The sequence below is a fragment of the Bolinopsis microptera genome, chromosome 1 (genome assembly GCF_026151205.1).
Source record: "Bolinopsis microptera isolate Bmic1 chromosome 1, MBARI_Bmic_1.0, whole genome shotgun sequence".
NCBI classification, from domain to species: domain Eukaryota; kingdom Metazoa; phylum Ctenophora; class Tentaculata; order Lobata; family Bolinopsidae; genus Bolinopsis; species Bolinopsis microptera.
In genome coordinates, this window is record NC_087072.1 from 24,037,187 (window position 1) to 24,053,427 (window position 16,241).

Sequence of the window (16,241 nt, forward strand, 5' to 3'; positions counted from 1 at the left end):
ATGAAACCCATATTTTTTCAGCTTGTGGATGAGAAGATTCAAGTCGACTTTATCGAACGCCTTAGCGTAATCCAGATATATAGAATCTGTATCTTCACCACGAGTAAACCCTTCGTAGATGTCGTCAAAATGGCCGAGCATTTGAGTCAAGCAGCTCCTATTCGCTCTGAAACCATGCTGCTTATCGGTCAAGAGACTGTTGGCTTCCAAATACTCCACCATATGTTTCCTTACCACTCTTTCATACACTTTTACAACGTGGGAGGTCAAAGTGACAGGTCTGTAGTTTCCAGCTTCACATCTACTGCCTTTCTTGAATAGTGGCGAAACATAACCCGTCTTGTAGAAGCTTGGTACTATACCAGATGACATGGACTCTGACCACATAAGATAAATCGGGACACTAAGGCTGGTAGCACACCTTTTGAGAAGAATAGCTGGCATTCCATCGGGTCCAGGGGCAGAGTCTAGCTTGATTTCAGATATAGCTTTCATGATACTATCAGGTGTTAACACAATGTCATTGTCTCTACTGATAAGGGGTGGTACCGCAAATGTAGGGACTGCTGTGTCGGGACAGTTAGGGTCGCTGAAAACGGAGCAGAACTGTTGTTGAAGGATGTTGGCGAGTTCTTTCCGTTCAGTGACTAGTTCCTTATTGCCGTTCAGGAGGGTAGAGATGTTGTGTTTCACTTTGGAGAATGATTTGGCATAGGAGAAGAAATATTTGGGGTTACTTTTGATCCGCTCCACCGCTCTCCTCTCACCTTGGTCGAGATGGTTGACTATGGCCTCCTTTATCTCATAGCACACCAGCCCGATCTCGTCTTCAAGTTTCTTAATTCGGGCATTGTCACCGGCGCACCTTGCTGCGGAGAGACGAGTTTTAAGCTAGAGCTTAGACTTCCGTCTTCTGAGAGAGTTGTAGAGCTTAGGCTTGCCTGTTGGAGGTCGTTTCTTGGGAATGTTCGATATGCACGTGTTTAGTACTTTATCCGTGAACTTGGCAGGAAATTCCTCGAACGTACCAGCATCTCTCAGTTCATCCCAATCAATAGCTTCAAAAACCTTATTTAGTCGGGGAAAATCAGCTTGATTGAAATCTAATGCTCGAAAGTTCATTTCGTCAAGATATGTAGCATGGGCCTCCTCCATCACACCAGGGTTGAAGGAGAGTAGGACGCTGACCATATCGTGATCAGATATATCGGTTGCTTCAGTTTTAACATCCGATATCAGTCGGTCATTGTTACAGAAAACCAGGTCCAAAATGTTGTTTCCTCTGGTAGGCACGTTGACCATTTGACTGAGAAGGTAGGTTGACATAAAGTTTAACAAGCGTTGGGCCGATAAATTTGATTCTGATGTCCCACCGCTGTGGATCTGAAGCGATCCCCAGTCAACCTGAGGTAAATTGAAATCACCTGTTATGAACAACTCGTAATCGTTGTCAAGGTTTTCGATAGCGTGCCCCAAGTGATCCAAAAGCTTTGAGAAGCTTGATAGGCTCGCATCAGGGGGTCTGTAGATGACTGCCACCAATAGCTTTGCAGATGGGTAAACATTGCACAGCCCCTGACAAGTACCGTCGTCGTAAAACTCTGAAGCTGACACTGGGAGAGACGACAATGAGTAGAGAAGAACACCTCCTCCACTCCTTTTGCTACGATCACATCTTGAAACTGAGTAGCCCGGTATCTGGAGTTGAGCGTCACTGAAGTATGACTTTAACCAGGACTCCGTAATCGCGATGAAGGGGAACAAGTGCCCTGACTCTCGTTATTATATTACGTAATCACTTTTTGGACAAGAGATTTTATGATTTAGAGATGCTAGTTATATATGTAAATGTACATCACCTCAAAATAACCTAGTATTTCAGTGACACGAGAAAATAATGACATAAGTCTTGAAAATATCCAGAAAAGTGAAAGTCGTCTTACGGGTAGGGGATGGTAAAGAATAACATTTCTTTATAATTTGATTGTGCTGCGGATAGAAAAATCAAAGAGGCACGATCGATCCTAGCTCTGAAAAACCAGATCTTAATGGCCGGGACTAACAAGTTGAACTGAGAAAGTTTCCTTCTTGTCTTCAACATTGTGTCGTTAAAGTTATTATTAAGCCTAGCATACGAAGAAAATATAGACGTTTTAGGCTGTTTGGAATACTATCATTTTTTTATAAATAGCTCACTTACAATTCAATTTTAACGATCATTAAATCTCAACTTTAATCTGTTTACACAAAATTAATTATACACAGGTAAAAGCAACCTCGAAAAAAATGGCAATTTCAAACTTATGATCAGCAAATTAAAGAAGTAGCTTAAGAAAGATAAAAATGTTTGCCCATAAATCGGAAAATACAATTTAACACTTATCCATGCACTGTGTTAAAAGCACAATGATGGCTTTTTGAAATGCGCATCTGCTTAAAGATGGCTGCTGTGCGTATGTGAACCATCAAAAAAGAAACCTTTTTAAGAAAACGGACGCCATTGCAATTTGCAGCAATCATAGCTGAGTGCAGGGGTGGTTATTCATCACAAATTCAAAACTTTGAGGACCATACAAATTATATTAAAAAAGCTTAAACAAAATGGATAAATGTGTCAGTTCTCAGCTCAATAACCGATACAAAAGCTGCTACAGGTTCTATACATTTAAAATTATTTTAATAATACTTCTGTTGTTTGTTCAAAAAAGCTTATTAGCTTGTTAATCTACACTGTAACCAAGGCATTTAAAACAATCATATTATAAATGAATTGCTCAATTATTTACATTTTTGTTATTTTAACATAAACACACACGTAAACACGTTATAGTAGACCGCAATTAAACAATTTTAACTGTTTACTAAGTAGTAAGCTACTTTCGTAAGTAATAATAAGGATATGTTATGTTTTGGTTTGGAAGGTGTACAACTTCATAGAAGAAATACAGGGAAGAACCCCAAGCCGATTTAAGTTCATCAGTCTACGATCTCAACCCTTCAAACAAAATAAACATAATATAAAAAGGCTGGAAAAGTCATTGAAAAATAGTAAATTAATCACACTAAGCAACAACGTTATTTAAATTGTCGCTATCTAACGAAGATTCAGCGTATGGCTCTGGAGATTCTTCGCCGTTCAGTAGGGCCCGTCTGTCTTCGGTAGTCACTTCTGGATTCGAGCTGTGACTGAAATTAAGGGATTTATTAGAATGTCATCGACTTGTCAATTGTGTCATGAGGTAGATTACATTTTGAGAAAATCAAAATGTTGAACACACATTTCAGGGCTACTTATAAATTGAGGCTACTCAAAATGAGGTTTAAGTGATAAGGACAAACAATGAGAAGTGTTATAATACCTGTTACCATGCCGCAATTCCTCGTATACAAAACCACAGAAGCCGCAGAAAACACAACCTGCTCCGATCAGAGCAGGCCATGGCATCAGGAAGTGGTGAAGGAGGAGATCTGCCACCATGCTGGCCGGCAACGCCAGCGACTGACCAACACTGAGGGCATTAAATAAAGTTATTTACGACACCTAGTTTAACAAATCTGCGATAACGTAACACGAAATCTCGTGCCCACGTTGCTGAAAAGCAGTTATAGAGCTGCGCGCGTCACGCAACCTGCAAATAAAAGTGCGACGGATTGTGACTCATTTTTTTGCCACCTTTACCATTGCGTCACGTGTACACAGACAGCTATACTGTAGCTATACAGTTTATTACAGAACACAATACACCATGTACAGTAATTGTATAATGTATAATACAGCGAGGCTGAGCTATGCGACATTCAATTACACTGGGTTTGTATATTGAGGGTCGCTATCTCTTGAAACTTGGTGAAATGTCCTTTAATGTACCTAGCAAGGGTCGGGTTAGACAGGGCTATTGCCAGCAGTAGGAGGATATTGAAGATAGCATCGACTACGAGACAGATGAAAAATAGGTATACTTTATCCGCTGGAGGCAGCATCAGCGTCTCCCATCCAGTAAAATGCCAGATTGGTAACGCCAGTCTGAAAAGGAGAAGTTATAGAATTTCTCAACCTATAAATTACTTTTGATTTGAACACACAATTAGATGATGAAACTTTGGAAAATACTTACTTATTTTGTGATCTTGTTAAAAGTATTTTAATCGTGCATTGATAAAACTAACCCGAAAATAACTGGAGTAGTGACACCCAAATAGCCCACAAGTTGCAGAGATGTCATGGCAGGGTGCTGAAATTATTACAGTACAGATAAAGTATAACAGCTTGATCGTAAGTGTTTGTTGAGAATCACAAAAAAGCATGTAATCTGAAACTAGCGAATATCCCCCCCCCCCCTTAATAGTATAGAGCTAAATACTAAATAGTGTACCTTATCTTGATCCGTCTGCAGCAGATATCCGTAGAATACCTCGTAACTAGCGTACATGAACATCGATATCAGCACCAACTGCAAACAATAAATATTCATTCTTGATAAATATTCCTCTAAAATACCCAATCTTTTACAGATTAACATTTTAAATTTATATACTTTTGCTTTGACGATACTCTGCAAAGATTAAAATAGTGTTTTTAAGTCTTAACTTCACAGCTAGACAACAAAACAAAAAAAGAGAGCCTATTAAAAGATGTTGATTTACACAAGTATTGAAGACGATTTACACAAGTATTTTGAAAGCTCCTGCTAATACAATCCTTTCGTATCACTTATATGTTTTAAATATCCCCCTCCAGGTATTAAAAGAAGTACTCACAACATATCCCAGTACAGATCCCTTGTTTGTGTCTGGAGAATGTACATCCAGTAAGTTATCAGTAAAGGTAGTAGTGGGTTTAATGTCAGCTGCGTGTGGGGCAGAGAATATGGAGACAAGTAATATACCTGTACAGCATATCAGTAGCGACATCACCTGGAAAACTATGTTGTTAATAAAGTAGCTCTCAATTTTATAACCAATCTTTAAGAGCTATCATCTAAAGAAGTTTCATAACACACGCTGTCTAATAAACTGAGGCCCGATATACTATCACCATTAAATTTTACGGAGCTGTGTCGTGCTCGGTGCTTTTTTACTAGCATAATGTATGATTTTATCTAATTGTCTACCAACCGGAAACAGACAAATTGATTGTTGAGTCACGTTTTGGAGCGACCCTGTAATCCGAGGAGATTCCCCCATCACGTACAGATAGATAATTACAGACAATTAAATCACAGGTTATACCAGTAATCACTGGCTAGACCGCCTGTTGTAACTTCTACGTTTCTACTCACCTTAATTATTGTTATCTTCTCTCGGAGCACCGGGATAGAGATAATGAATACCGCGGCACATGCGCACATGTAGATAGCGGTGTTTGCTGATACGCTGAAATTATGAGCATATTCATTGCTATTGTCGGGTAAAATCGGGGATAAAGTTAATTAAATATTTGGTGTTATCGTCTGGGAAAATTTGAAGCTTGTTCGATATATATCCTCGTGATTTTATCATACGTGATATGCTACAAGCCTGCTCTAAATATTTCAATAAGTGACCACTTTTAGATAAGAGTCAGATATGTTGGATATGATTAGATTTATATTCAAGGGCATTACCAAATACCAAATGAGACTTATCTGTATTCTACCGGCATTGTAATCATGAAAAGCCTGCTAAATTTACAATTTCACCAAGTACAAACACTAAGTTACACCTCCAATATTGTTGAAATTTAATCGAATCTCGTAGGACCCTGTATTTCCTGCTTATCTGGTAATTCAAGACACGAGACACAAATTCCTATCGTATGAGGGAAATAAGTGTGCTAAAATTTCAACTGGTATTACCAGTTTTATGATACCTAAATATATCGCAAATAAAATCCAGGACAGAATATTGTATCATGTTAAATTACATTGAAAAAATAAACGGTTTGATCTTTCTGAACTATGCTTCTTATACTGGTATAGTATTGTTATCTATTTTTACCTATTGTTAGCTTTTTATCCCTGCTAATTAATAACGATTTTGGGTACTATACCGGGCCATCCTGATTACCTTGCTATGGGCCGTTTCCATGGCTCAAGCAGGTCTAGTTTACCCATATACATTGGATAAATATTATGATCCAACCAAAAATAAGAATTTGGAATATCTCTTTACTTGTGCTATTGAATATCACATTGAAGTAGCGTATTGGTTTACATTTTGAAAATGTCATATAATATGTAATTTTCTTGTTTCCCTTTTGGTTTTGTTATGTAAGTGCTGAGAAAGTTCTGAATTCTGAAAAGAAGCAGAACAAATCCGATAAAATATGGTTACAGAATCTTCTTTAGGCTCAATATTCTTATATGTTTCATGTAGGGACAGATAAACTTCAACGTCATTATCCGGTTGAAATATTAGGCTGAATGATTTAGTGTTTAACAAAGTCATGATAAGCTGTCTCTCTCTGTTCTGGTCAACGGTTTCCTACTTTATGATAAGCATGATAAGCACTTTCTCTACCATACAGCATGTTATTTAGTACCACGTTCAAGTACTACGTGTGATTAATCTTATCTTATGGGTGCACGTTTTCACAAATAATTAGTACTAGACGTATCATTTGGTCGAGACTTGAGTCGAAACGACTTGATTAGGAATTAGACTCGTTGAGGTATGAAATCATCAAATACTTCAGCACTGAAAAAAGCATCTACAGCCGCCCTTATTTTTCACAAATTATAAGATCTAATTTAAAAAAGATAAGAAACAGTAATTGTACATAGAGTAAAGAATTTCTTTTCCCGAGTACCGGCCTTCTTCCAGTCAAGAGTCACGACTCATGCAATGCTTTTATTTGTAACGGAATTTCAGGTTCATATTTCAACTTGAGCAGAGAGCAATACCCTTAGTCCTTACATTACAGTCTACCAGATGTTCGGAGAGTTGTTAAAGAAAATCTTACAAAAACATCCATTCTATGATAATATGGATTAACAACATTTTATGATGTGGATTGTGGATAAACAACATTTTATGATGTGGATAAACAACAATCCAAGATGTGGATAAACAACATTCTATGATGTGTTCATACCTGGTGTTCATATTTCAAGCTGTAAAACTTGGAATACTCTCACCCTGCATTCCTCAACTTGATATACGAGCAGTTGTAGTATCAAAGTCTGTAAACACATCAGTTATTACTATCATAAAAAACAGTAACAAGCCCTTAGCCCACCCATGTACTTAGCCTTTCTGTTAGATCCCAATTGTCTAACCAGATTTTGATAATGATGGCTCGAGACAAATGAATTATGTAAGATGCTCTAATAGCCATAATTCTATGATAAAAATACAGTAAAACCCCGATATACGGCACCCCGATTTACCGCGGATGTTTCCTTTCCCCCAAACTCCGCGGTAGATCAGAGTTTTACTGTACTTCTCTACAGAAAACTCTCTCTCTCTCTCTCTACAAACCTAGTGATAGGGAGGCTCATGTACCACGTGTACCCGGATATGTATCCCAGTACATTCAGTACACACGCACGTGTGAACATGTAGCCTTTAGAGAAGGGTTCCTGATCGTGCCGACCCTGTCCTCCTAGTGGAGTGTACCTGAAGTAGTAGGAGGAGTGAGTACTAGTGTCCTCCTAGTGGAGTGTACCTGAAGTAGTAGGAGGAGTGAGCACTAGTGGAGTGTACCTGAAGTAGGAGGAGGAGTGAGTACTAGTGAAATAGATATTTGGGAGTGTTATAGTACACTCTGTTGGTTTCCTGGAATTTGACAGATATTCTACAAGGAATCGTGCTCTGTTGGATCTTGAGCCACTTTTAAGAGACACGTTTGAATTAAATTGTCAATAGTTGTCACTCACACACGTCTCACTCATGATATTGTACTTTAAAGATGTTAACCCTCAACGAATTTAGGGTTTACACAAAGACAGATACCCCGAGCGAGCGCTTTGTGTTACTTGGCTTTGCCTTACAAAGTACAGAATAGAGATGTACATGTGTCAGAGTATTATATAATACTCTTTAAACTATAAAACTATCTAAGGCTGTAAAGCCGAAGAAGAGCTTTACATGTGTGTGAGAGATAAGATTGTAAGATTGTAAAACATAATATATTACCATAATTAGTTATAATATACCATAATTAATTAGAGTAGAAACTTAAGGGGACATACACCAAAACCTTTTTTGCCGGGACCCGCGATTTGACTTCATATTATAACGGCATATTATGAAAGTAAAGATAAAAACAATAAGATTTGATACAGTGAAAATTTTAATGTATACCATACCCTGTATTTTATTCTGATAAGACAAATACAGACAGTTTGAACTTTAAGTCAAGGCAGCTAATTCCTTTATAAAAACCGGTTTTTCTTGTTTTATGAGTTAGTGTCTACAGCCTGAGCAAGTATGTGCGAAGTTATTCGGTATGTTAATATAGAATTGATTCAGCTGGCAGCAGCTTATCTTTAAAAGAAATTTCAGCGAGATTTTATGCTATAATATATCATTTATAATATTACAACGAATTTTAAGAGTTTGGTAATAAGAAATGCCAACTTACTTCCACACTACGTAGGGTATAAAAGATATCATGTAAGTCGTTCGTATACAGAAACACAGAAACATGGGCTGAAATAAAGATAACAAATTCAGCAGCTAATCAAATATTGTTAATTGTAAACGAATATTAATCAAAAGATAGGCATATAATTCCTTAAAGCTCAATTTGCGTTAATCGAATAATCAGGAAATTTTAAAGAAGTCAGCAGGATATTGCTATGATGAATTAAAGAATTAACGAGAAGTTGTAACGATGTTAAATATTTGTAGATCTGGGGAATGTAAAATATTTGTAGATCTGGGAAATGTAAAATATTTGTAGATCTGGGAAATGTAAAATATTTGTAGATCTGGGGGATGTGAGATATTTGTAGATCTAGGGGATGTAAAATATTTGTAAATCTGGGGAATGCATGTAAAATATTTGTAGATCTGGGGGATGTGAGATATTTGTAGATCTAGGGGATGTAAAATATTTGTAAATCTGGGGAATGCATGTAAAATATTTGTAGATCTGGGGAATGTAAAATATTTGTGGATCTGGGGGATGTTAAATATTTGTAGATCTGGGAAATGTAAAATACTTGTGGATCCGGGGGATGTAAAATATTTGTGGATCTGGGGGATGTAAGATATTTGTAGATCTGGGGGATGTAAAATATTTGTAGATCTGGGGAATATAAAATATTTGTGGATCTGGGGGATGTTAAATATTTGTAGATCTGGGAAATGTAAAATACTTGTGGATCTGGGGGATGTAAGATATTTGTAGATCTGGAGAATGTAAAATATTTGTAGATCTGGAGAATATAAAATATTTGTAGATCTGGAGAATGTAAAATATTTGTAGATCTGGGGAATGTAAAATATTTGTAGATCGGGGAATTTTACCTTGCTATACGATTCCCCGTGTTCATCGGGTTCCTGTAACTTCTGTATTATTTCAGCTAATACCACCCCTGAAAGGAACAGTATTTTTAAGAGGTGTATAATTTATGAACCAAACTTCTAGCAATCTACAAAATTAGTATCTTGGGAATAACAAGTAGTGAATATCGATAGAATTTTCTCAATATATGTTTAAGAAAACTAGATAGAGAAAGTATACTTACAATCTACTACAGCAAGACCAACACAAAGTAACGCACAGCATCGTGAGAGTAACATTGCTTTTCTTGTGCTGAAAATAAATCAAATATTAGTTTAAAAACTCCAGATTTTAAGCAGACTAGATTAACTTAACACAGTTACAATTGTGCAACCTTAATTAAATTGGAATGATCTTGTAAGATTTCCAGCAGCTTGTAAGCTATGATAATTATACAATTTAACTTGAATCAGAAGACTGACCTGTCCCCCTCGTTTGGCACGCCGTTTGGTTCGATATCTTTTCTGACAGTGTTTATGGAATGATATCCTTCTTCCATGACTTTTCTGTCACTGTAACGACAGTTCAAAAAGTTAGTTAAAAAACAAAATTTCCGTCCTTTTGATTGAAACCAACTATCATAACAAAATCATGCAGAATAAAAGCTTCAAAATTCTGTTTTAATGATAAATTAGCGATGATTGGTTTTAGAGTAAGTTAAAGTTAAGCCAAAATCTTCAATAAACTTAAATCATATCTGTTCAACATGCCATACATAAAGAGTAACATTAGGCTACACAAAAATATTGCTCAGGCTTTCATGCTAACGTATAGGCTTATTTTCGGGTATATGAACTGTAGTTCGAAAGGCACTGAGGTTCGACAAGAAAATTGAGCTTGTCCAACTATTGACAAATACATACTGCGAGCGAAGCAAGCAAAGCATTAGGCCCCTCTTGATTAGACAAAGAAAACCCGCAATATTTGTTAACAAAACGTGTCTTGACTCGTGGCTACAGTAAAACTAAGGCCCTTACACTGACTCCCTGAACTGAGACATAAAAACAGCCTCCAGGGACTGTCTTTATGTATCAGGAGTTGAACTGCCTTGTTTCTTAAGGTATTGGATCAGAAGTTGGAAATGAAGTGAAACTAGCGTCCAAATATCCGTGTGTCACCTGAACTTAAGTTCAACAGAGGTAACCGCTGGCAAACATTCCGAACTAGAGAGTACAGTGTATGTCGAACTTAAGTACAATTCGAACTACAGTACGTAAATCTAGCTAACTGTTTATTAATGTATTCTGATCCTGAACCTACGTCTATGTGGTAAGTTTGCTCCGAAACAAAACAAGACAAACAAAGCAATACACTATAATGTGAATAATATAAGAAAGAGCTTTTGTATATAATATTATGAATGTGAGAGCTAAATCCAAACTTTTATACTAGCTCAAGTTGCTACAGCTAATTTTCATGTCATCACATTCCCATGACAAGATGACGCAGTAAGTTCCCATTGATTGACCATTTAACAAAAAGACATGCACTAAAGGGGTCGAGTAGAGAAGACATGCACTAAAGGGGTCGCGTAGAGCAAGAAGCACATTTCAAAGAAAATCGTTTACATGATCGAAATGGCGGGGATGGAATCGATATCATCCATGGTGGGTATCCTGTAAAATTGTTAAAATCTTAACAAAGAACAAAAGAACAGAGGTGAACGAGGGCTACATCCGCATATCAACCAATGTGACCAAACACCACCACATCTATATCGAATGACAATTACACACACGATACAGTGTTTGTTATCAGGCATTATGGTATTCACACTAGTATTCAACATTGCTTCACAGGAAGTCACATACACATGATGTAATACAAATGTTGTTGTTTCTTTGAATAATATAGGGTCGTTCACATATATGTGAATTTTGACACCATAGCTATGTGTAAAAATAAATACGGATGGGGGAGCGAGGGGGGGGGGGTTAAAAATTGGCCAAAAACTAAAAAGTGATTACGTAATATGTGAACGACCCCTAACTCACTACAAATGATGTAATACAAAATGGCATGTTGTATGATGAATCACAAGGAAAAAGCACAGCTTATGTTTTCCTGTTACATAGTGGTTATCTAATTACATGTTTTCAGTAGGAGGTCGGAGCTGTTGAGCCCTGATCGGCTGCAGTGACCAGTCCAAACTCACTTCAATTCATGATCTCAGGGGGATTAAGCTATTTCTGGAATTAACAATTAATCAAATCAACAGTTAATTATTAGAACATGAACACAATAATCAGGATTACAAATTTGATTAGGAAGGTACAAAACGTTAAATATTTACGTCAGAAGGGGAGACTCGACTGATTTTTCCATCTAAAATAAGTCCATGGTAAAAAGATATTGTAGATAATATTATGTTAACTTTATGTTAACTACTGATTGCTTTAATTGTTTAAAAAATTTCCGAAATGACAATCTTTAAAAAAAGGTTGAAGTACCGAAAAAAACTGCAGATTTATAAACATATTATATGTAAATTGTGTTATGTAAATAAAATTAATTAGTCCGTTGTGTGTATTTCAAGCATTCATTCCAATCGGTTTCTGCTTTAAGATACAAGTAATCTACGAGTAGAGTTTACTAAAGCATAATGTACGATCCGTGCTGAAGAACTAAAGAAGTGAAACATGAAACAAATCAGGGAATCATGCTTTAAGATGCCCAGGGAGTCATTGTTCATACTTGGGCGTGTCAAGCAACGAGGAGGACGGCAACTCGACTGCTCCCATCCTAGAAAATATTGGTGAAGTGGTGAGTATTAGGGGTGGGCTCGAATAAACTACATGTTAAGACTAGATTGTTACTCCCAGCAGCTGTTATTGTTATCAACTGGAGTCGCATTCTTGTCTCGAGATGTAGTTTAATTCTGGCACACGCCCAAAATAAAGAATGCAATGAGAACAAACACAGATCAACCTTATAAAGTAGGGGATGTAATCAAATTATGAATATCATATACCGCAATTATATCTGTGACAGTCGTCATATCAAGGCTCAATTCATAAAGAAAACACTGTGAAGTTGTAGTGATTCAGATATAAAAATGTAACTTATAAAATTGATACCTGATACCGGCTAATGTGATCCCCTTAAGAACCCACTGTAACGAGAGACGGTTTCTTTATAAATAAATTAAGGAATTGGTTAACAAACCACATTTAAATAAAAACTTCGGTGTAAAACTCTTGAAGTACAGTCGTGTTATATCAATAAATAAAAACAATTTGAAGGTTTCTGGTAAAAATAAAACCTGAAATAATTTATAAATTAAAAATCCAGACATATCTATTGAAACCAACTTCCATTATCATTCATTATAAATGCACAGTAAAACTATCATAATGTATTGAATGGTTTCTTGTTTTTATAGTAAGATTGCTTCGAGAGATCTTTGTAATGGTCGGGGAAAAGCAAGGGAAGAGCATCGGTCGCTCTGCACCAAGTTTCCACATTTTCTTCAGTAATTTTAGTGAAATCATGAGCAAACAAGACATTATCCGGAACGGTTTCATCAATGATGGGAGGAAGTTTCTGGTATCTCAAACTAAAGTGAGTCAGTGCAGTGTACCTAGCCTTCATTTGTTTACCAATTTCAATGGCTTGTCCAACAGTGGAGTGCTTCTTCTTGGCTGCATCTTCTGCCAATGTGCTCTGATGTGTCGCTTCGTGAATGAGAATGTCACAGTCCTTTCCAATGTCCACAAACTTGGAGTTGGGCAGGGTGTCACCAGAATAAGCAACTTTCCAGGTTTCAGATGCTAGTGCTACGCACCAGGAGTCTCTTGTGTGCATTGCCGGGCACAAATCAATCTTAACACCATGCTCCTTGGTCAGATCATCCAGCATGGTTTTGTCTTGGTATAACTTTCCAATTGGAACCAAGTTAAGGGGTATTTTGAACACAGAACTAAGGTACTTGAACCAGGGTAGCATTCTTATAGGACAGATAATGGTAAGAGGCTTATTATTAACTTGATAATAGTATTCAGCGACTGACATTGACCCCCCACAATGATCAAAATGTATATGAGAAATGTACAGGAAGTTAAGTTTACCGATGAGCTCTTTTGTTTTGTCAGGTCCGTATAATCTGATCATCTGACCAACAGTCATCTCTCCAGCATCCAGTAAAGCACTGAAACCTTCCGAGCACAGCAGTAAAATCCCACTGACGTTTCGGAAGGTTGAGGAGTAGGTTGAGGTGGTTCCCAGAAAAGTTATGTCTGGACAGGAGAAGCCTCTTCGGAGTTTTTTGGCTGGCATCTCCGGTTTCTGATCCGCAATAAAACAATTGTAAATCTTTCTGGCAGATTCTTCTTCATTCTTGAAATTGAAGGACTTTTTGAGGATAACATTGTTTCTGTGCCAACCAGCTGACGACTTCTGGGTGGGGTACATGCTGTATTTTAATAGATGTTCAGATAGTGTAATAGAGGTTTCAGGATCTTTTGTCATGTTAGTTAAATCGGTGCTGCCTTCTTCGGTGGGTTCATATAGTTTCTCTACAGGTAGGACTGAACTCATGATAGCATTTCGCTGTGCACAATCAAAGAGAATGCGAGATAAGGGGTTTTTGCACATGAGCAGGTGATCAATATCTTTATAACTATCAATGAATTTCCTGTAATGGTCCGATACGGTGATGTCTTTGCCACTAAAGTGAACCATTAACATGAGAGTCTGTTTAGACTCATCAATCATCGCATTGAAATCGATTTTAGAAAGAACTTTGCACTCTTCATCCGATTGAGCATCGACAATGATAAAAACAGGGGCAGGTTCAACAGGATCTAACACATCAGATTTGTTAACGATCTTTCCACCAGCCAGCTCTACTGACCCCGTCTTAAACAGGGTAGCTAAAAGTTTCTTTGGAACGTTCATTTCTTTTAACTTCATTTTGTTCACGTTACCATCTTTTTGAGGAAGATAAAAAACGTAACAATTCGAACTGATGAGCGGAACAATTTTCACAGTTATACCACCAAGAATCTCTAAATCTTTTAGATTCTTTAAAACAAGGTGCCTATCACTTCCTACTTCATCAGCAAAACAATCCAGCTGAGTCGACCTCAGAAATCCATTAACATTATCAGTTCCCCATACTGTCAGGGGGTTGTGAGTTGTGTTAACGTTTTGCTGATCCCGTCTAAACAAACTAATACCAGGGATTGACGCTACTGTGTTGTAGTCAAATCTCGTTGTCAGTATGTCCGTGATATTGGATATTCTTAGCCCAGGACTCTCCAAAATCATTCTCTGAATCCCCTCTCCGGCATTGATAAGGAATCCCTTGTTCTTGGAATCGGTGAAAAGCAGTGAAGGAGATATTGCAGGGGTACCCCCTACTACTTGAATACCAGCTACTGCCATGGGGGCTACTGAATGGAGATGAGGCTCAAAACTTCCGGCAACAGAAACTTTGTAGTGTAATCTTCTTAGGGCTAGGCGAAGGGATGATAATTTCATACAGTGTTCATAAACCTAATGATGTAATGTAATTCATAACATATTATTCAACAAAATTCATGATAAGCTATTTCAGGATGAGCTAGCATATTTTGATGGTCTTCAATTATAAAGTATCTAGAACTAATGCCTGCTTTCTCTAAAGCAGAGTTGATGACACATTCTTGTAGGTATTCAGATCTCGTGAAATAGGTTTATATGTCGAATTTGGCAGCAAACAAGTAACATTCATATAACCGGTCACATACCTTTCAGATTATGGAATTATAAATTAATCATGCTTTTTCAACACAGCTGTCAGTGCAAGCATAGCAAGGATGTAGCTGATAGCATGTGAGGTCTCCTTAACACATTTATACTATGTACAAATCCAATCCAGGAAACTAAATATCACGTGACGTGGCCCCTTAGATTTGGTTGGCTACTGAGGATGTCGTTTATCAAGTTTGAGAATGCATAGTTTTATTTTTAGTACCCTTGTAATGCTAAGTTATTTGTGGTCGTTGATTGACTGTGGCTGTTTTTGGGGAGTTAACGGCGGAAATTTGATAGTTGTTTGAATTTTATGATTTCATAACTTAGATTTAAGCAGAAAATAGCAAACTCTTTAAATATAGTAAACTGAACAACCATGTAGAAGTTAGAAAGCTAGGCAGACTATGTTTGTCAAATTTCAATGTTTCATCAGATTATTGTCTTGAATGTTTACTGTAAATTAATTGAACTGCAATCCAGCTTCCTCGACAATATGGCCGACACAGAAAAGAAGGTTGATGAGGTTGAGGATGACAACATATCGGAAATGGAAGACGAACTTCCTGTTTGTTGTTTTGCATTTGATTTAATCTGCTGCCCACAGAGGTATTGGAATATTTCAAAGCGACCAGGCGAAGAAGAAGAAGAGGTTGAAGAAGAAGAGGGGAAAGAAGGCGAAGAGAAAAAAGAGGGAGAAGATGATAAAGATCAAAAGTAGGAATTCAGAAATTTAGACAGATGGCTAAATAAAATGGGTCATCATATGTTTAAATAACATGAAACATCATGTTTAACAACCCTTTACACAGAATATGTCGTTCCGAATTGAAGGATTATTTTACATGTACAGATGGAATTTTATGTTGATTTGTCCATAGATTACGCTGTCATTGTAACTAATTGTAATTGGTATTCAGGATCATATAAATCGATTATTTGACGATCCATAATTTATAGTTATGTAACGCCAATCAATTCTAAGAGTGTTGAAGCTGCAAAGGGACGTTTTATGCAA

At 37.1% G+C, this 16,241-nt stretch overlaps 2 protein-coding genes across 4 annotated transcripts; both read right to left on the reverse strand.

The window, feature by feature from the left end:
- Positions 1 to 2,230: 2,230 nt before the first annotated feature.
- Positions 2,231 to 12,234, reverse strand: LOC134826024 (uncharacterized). 3 transcript variants are annotated; one of them, XM_063838284.1, is made up of 14 exons: positions 12,185 to 12,234; positions 11,784 to 11,815; positions 9,913 to 10,002; positions 9,675 to 9,742; positions 9,454 to 9,521; positions 8,564 to 8,631; positions 7,459 to 7,596; positions 5,280 to 5,373; positions 4,759 to 4,914; positions 4,374 to 4,451; positions 4,168 to 4,232; positions 3,869 to 4,024; positions 3,360 to 3,509; positions 2,231 to 3,186 (listed from the first exon to the last, which is right to left on the reverse strand). In XM_063838284.1, the coding sequence occupies exons 2-14, from the start codon at positions 11,813 to 11,815 to the stop codon at positions 3,063 to 3,065; spliced, it is 1,287 nt and encodes a 428-aa protein (XP_063694354.1). In that variant the 5' UTR covers positions 12,185 to 12,234; the 3' UTR covers positions 2,231 to 3,062. The 3 variants fall into 3 exon arrangements, with proteins under 3 accessions (XP_063694354.1, XP_063694353.1, XP_063694355.1); XM_063838283.1 differs by lacking the exons at positions 11,784 to 11,815; positions 12,185 to 12,234 and adding exons at positions 11,059 to 11,106; positions 11,581 to 11,688; XM_063838285.1 differs by lacking the exon at positions 12,185 to 12,234 and having other exon boundaries at positions 11,581 to 11,815.
- A 289-nt stretch (positions 12,235 to 12,523) lies between these two features.
- LOC134826025 (ribonuclease Z, mitochondrial-like) lies at positions 12,524 to 14,999 on the reverse strand. Its single transcript, XM_063838286.1, has one exon. The coding sequence runs from the start codon at positions 14,969 to 14,971 to the stop codon at positions 12,839 to 12,841; it is 2,133 nt and encodes a 710-aa protein (XP_063694356.1). The 5' UTR covers positions 14,972 to 14,999; the 3' UTR covers positions 12,524 to 12,838.
- Between the last annotated feature and the right edge of the window lie 1,242 nt (positions 15,000 to 16,241).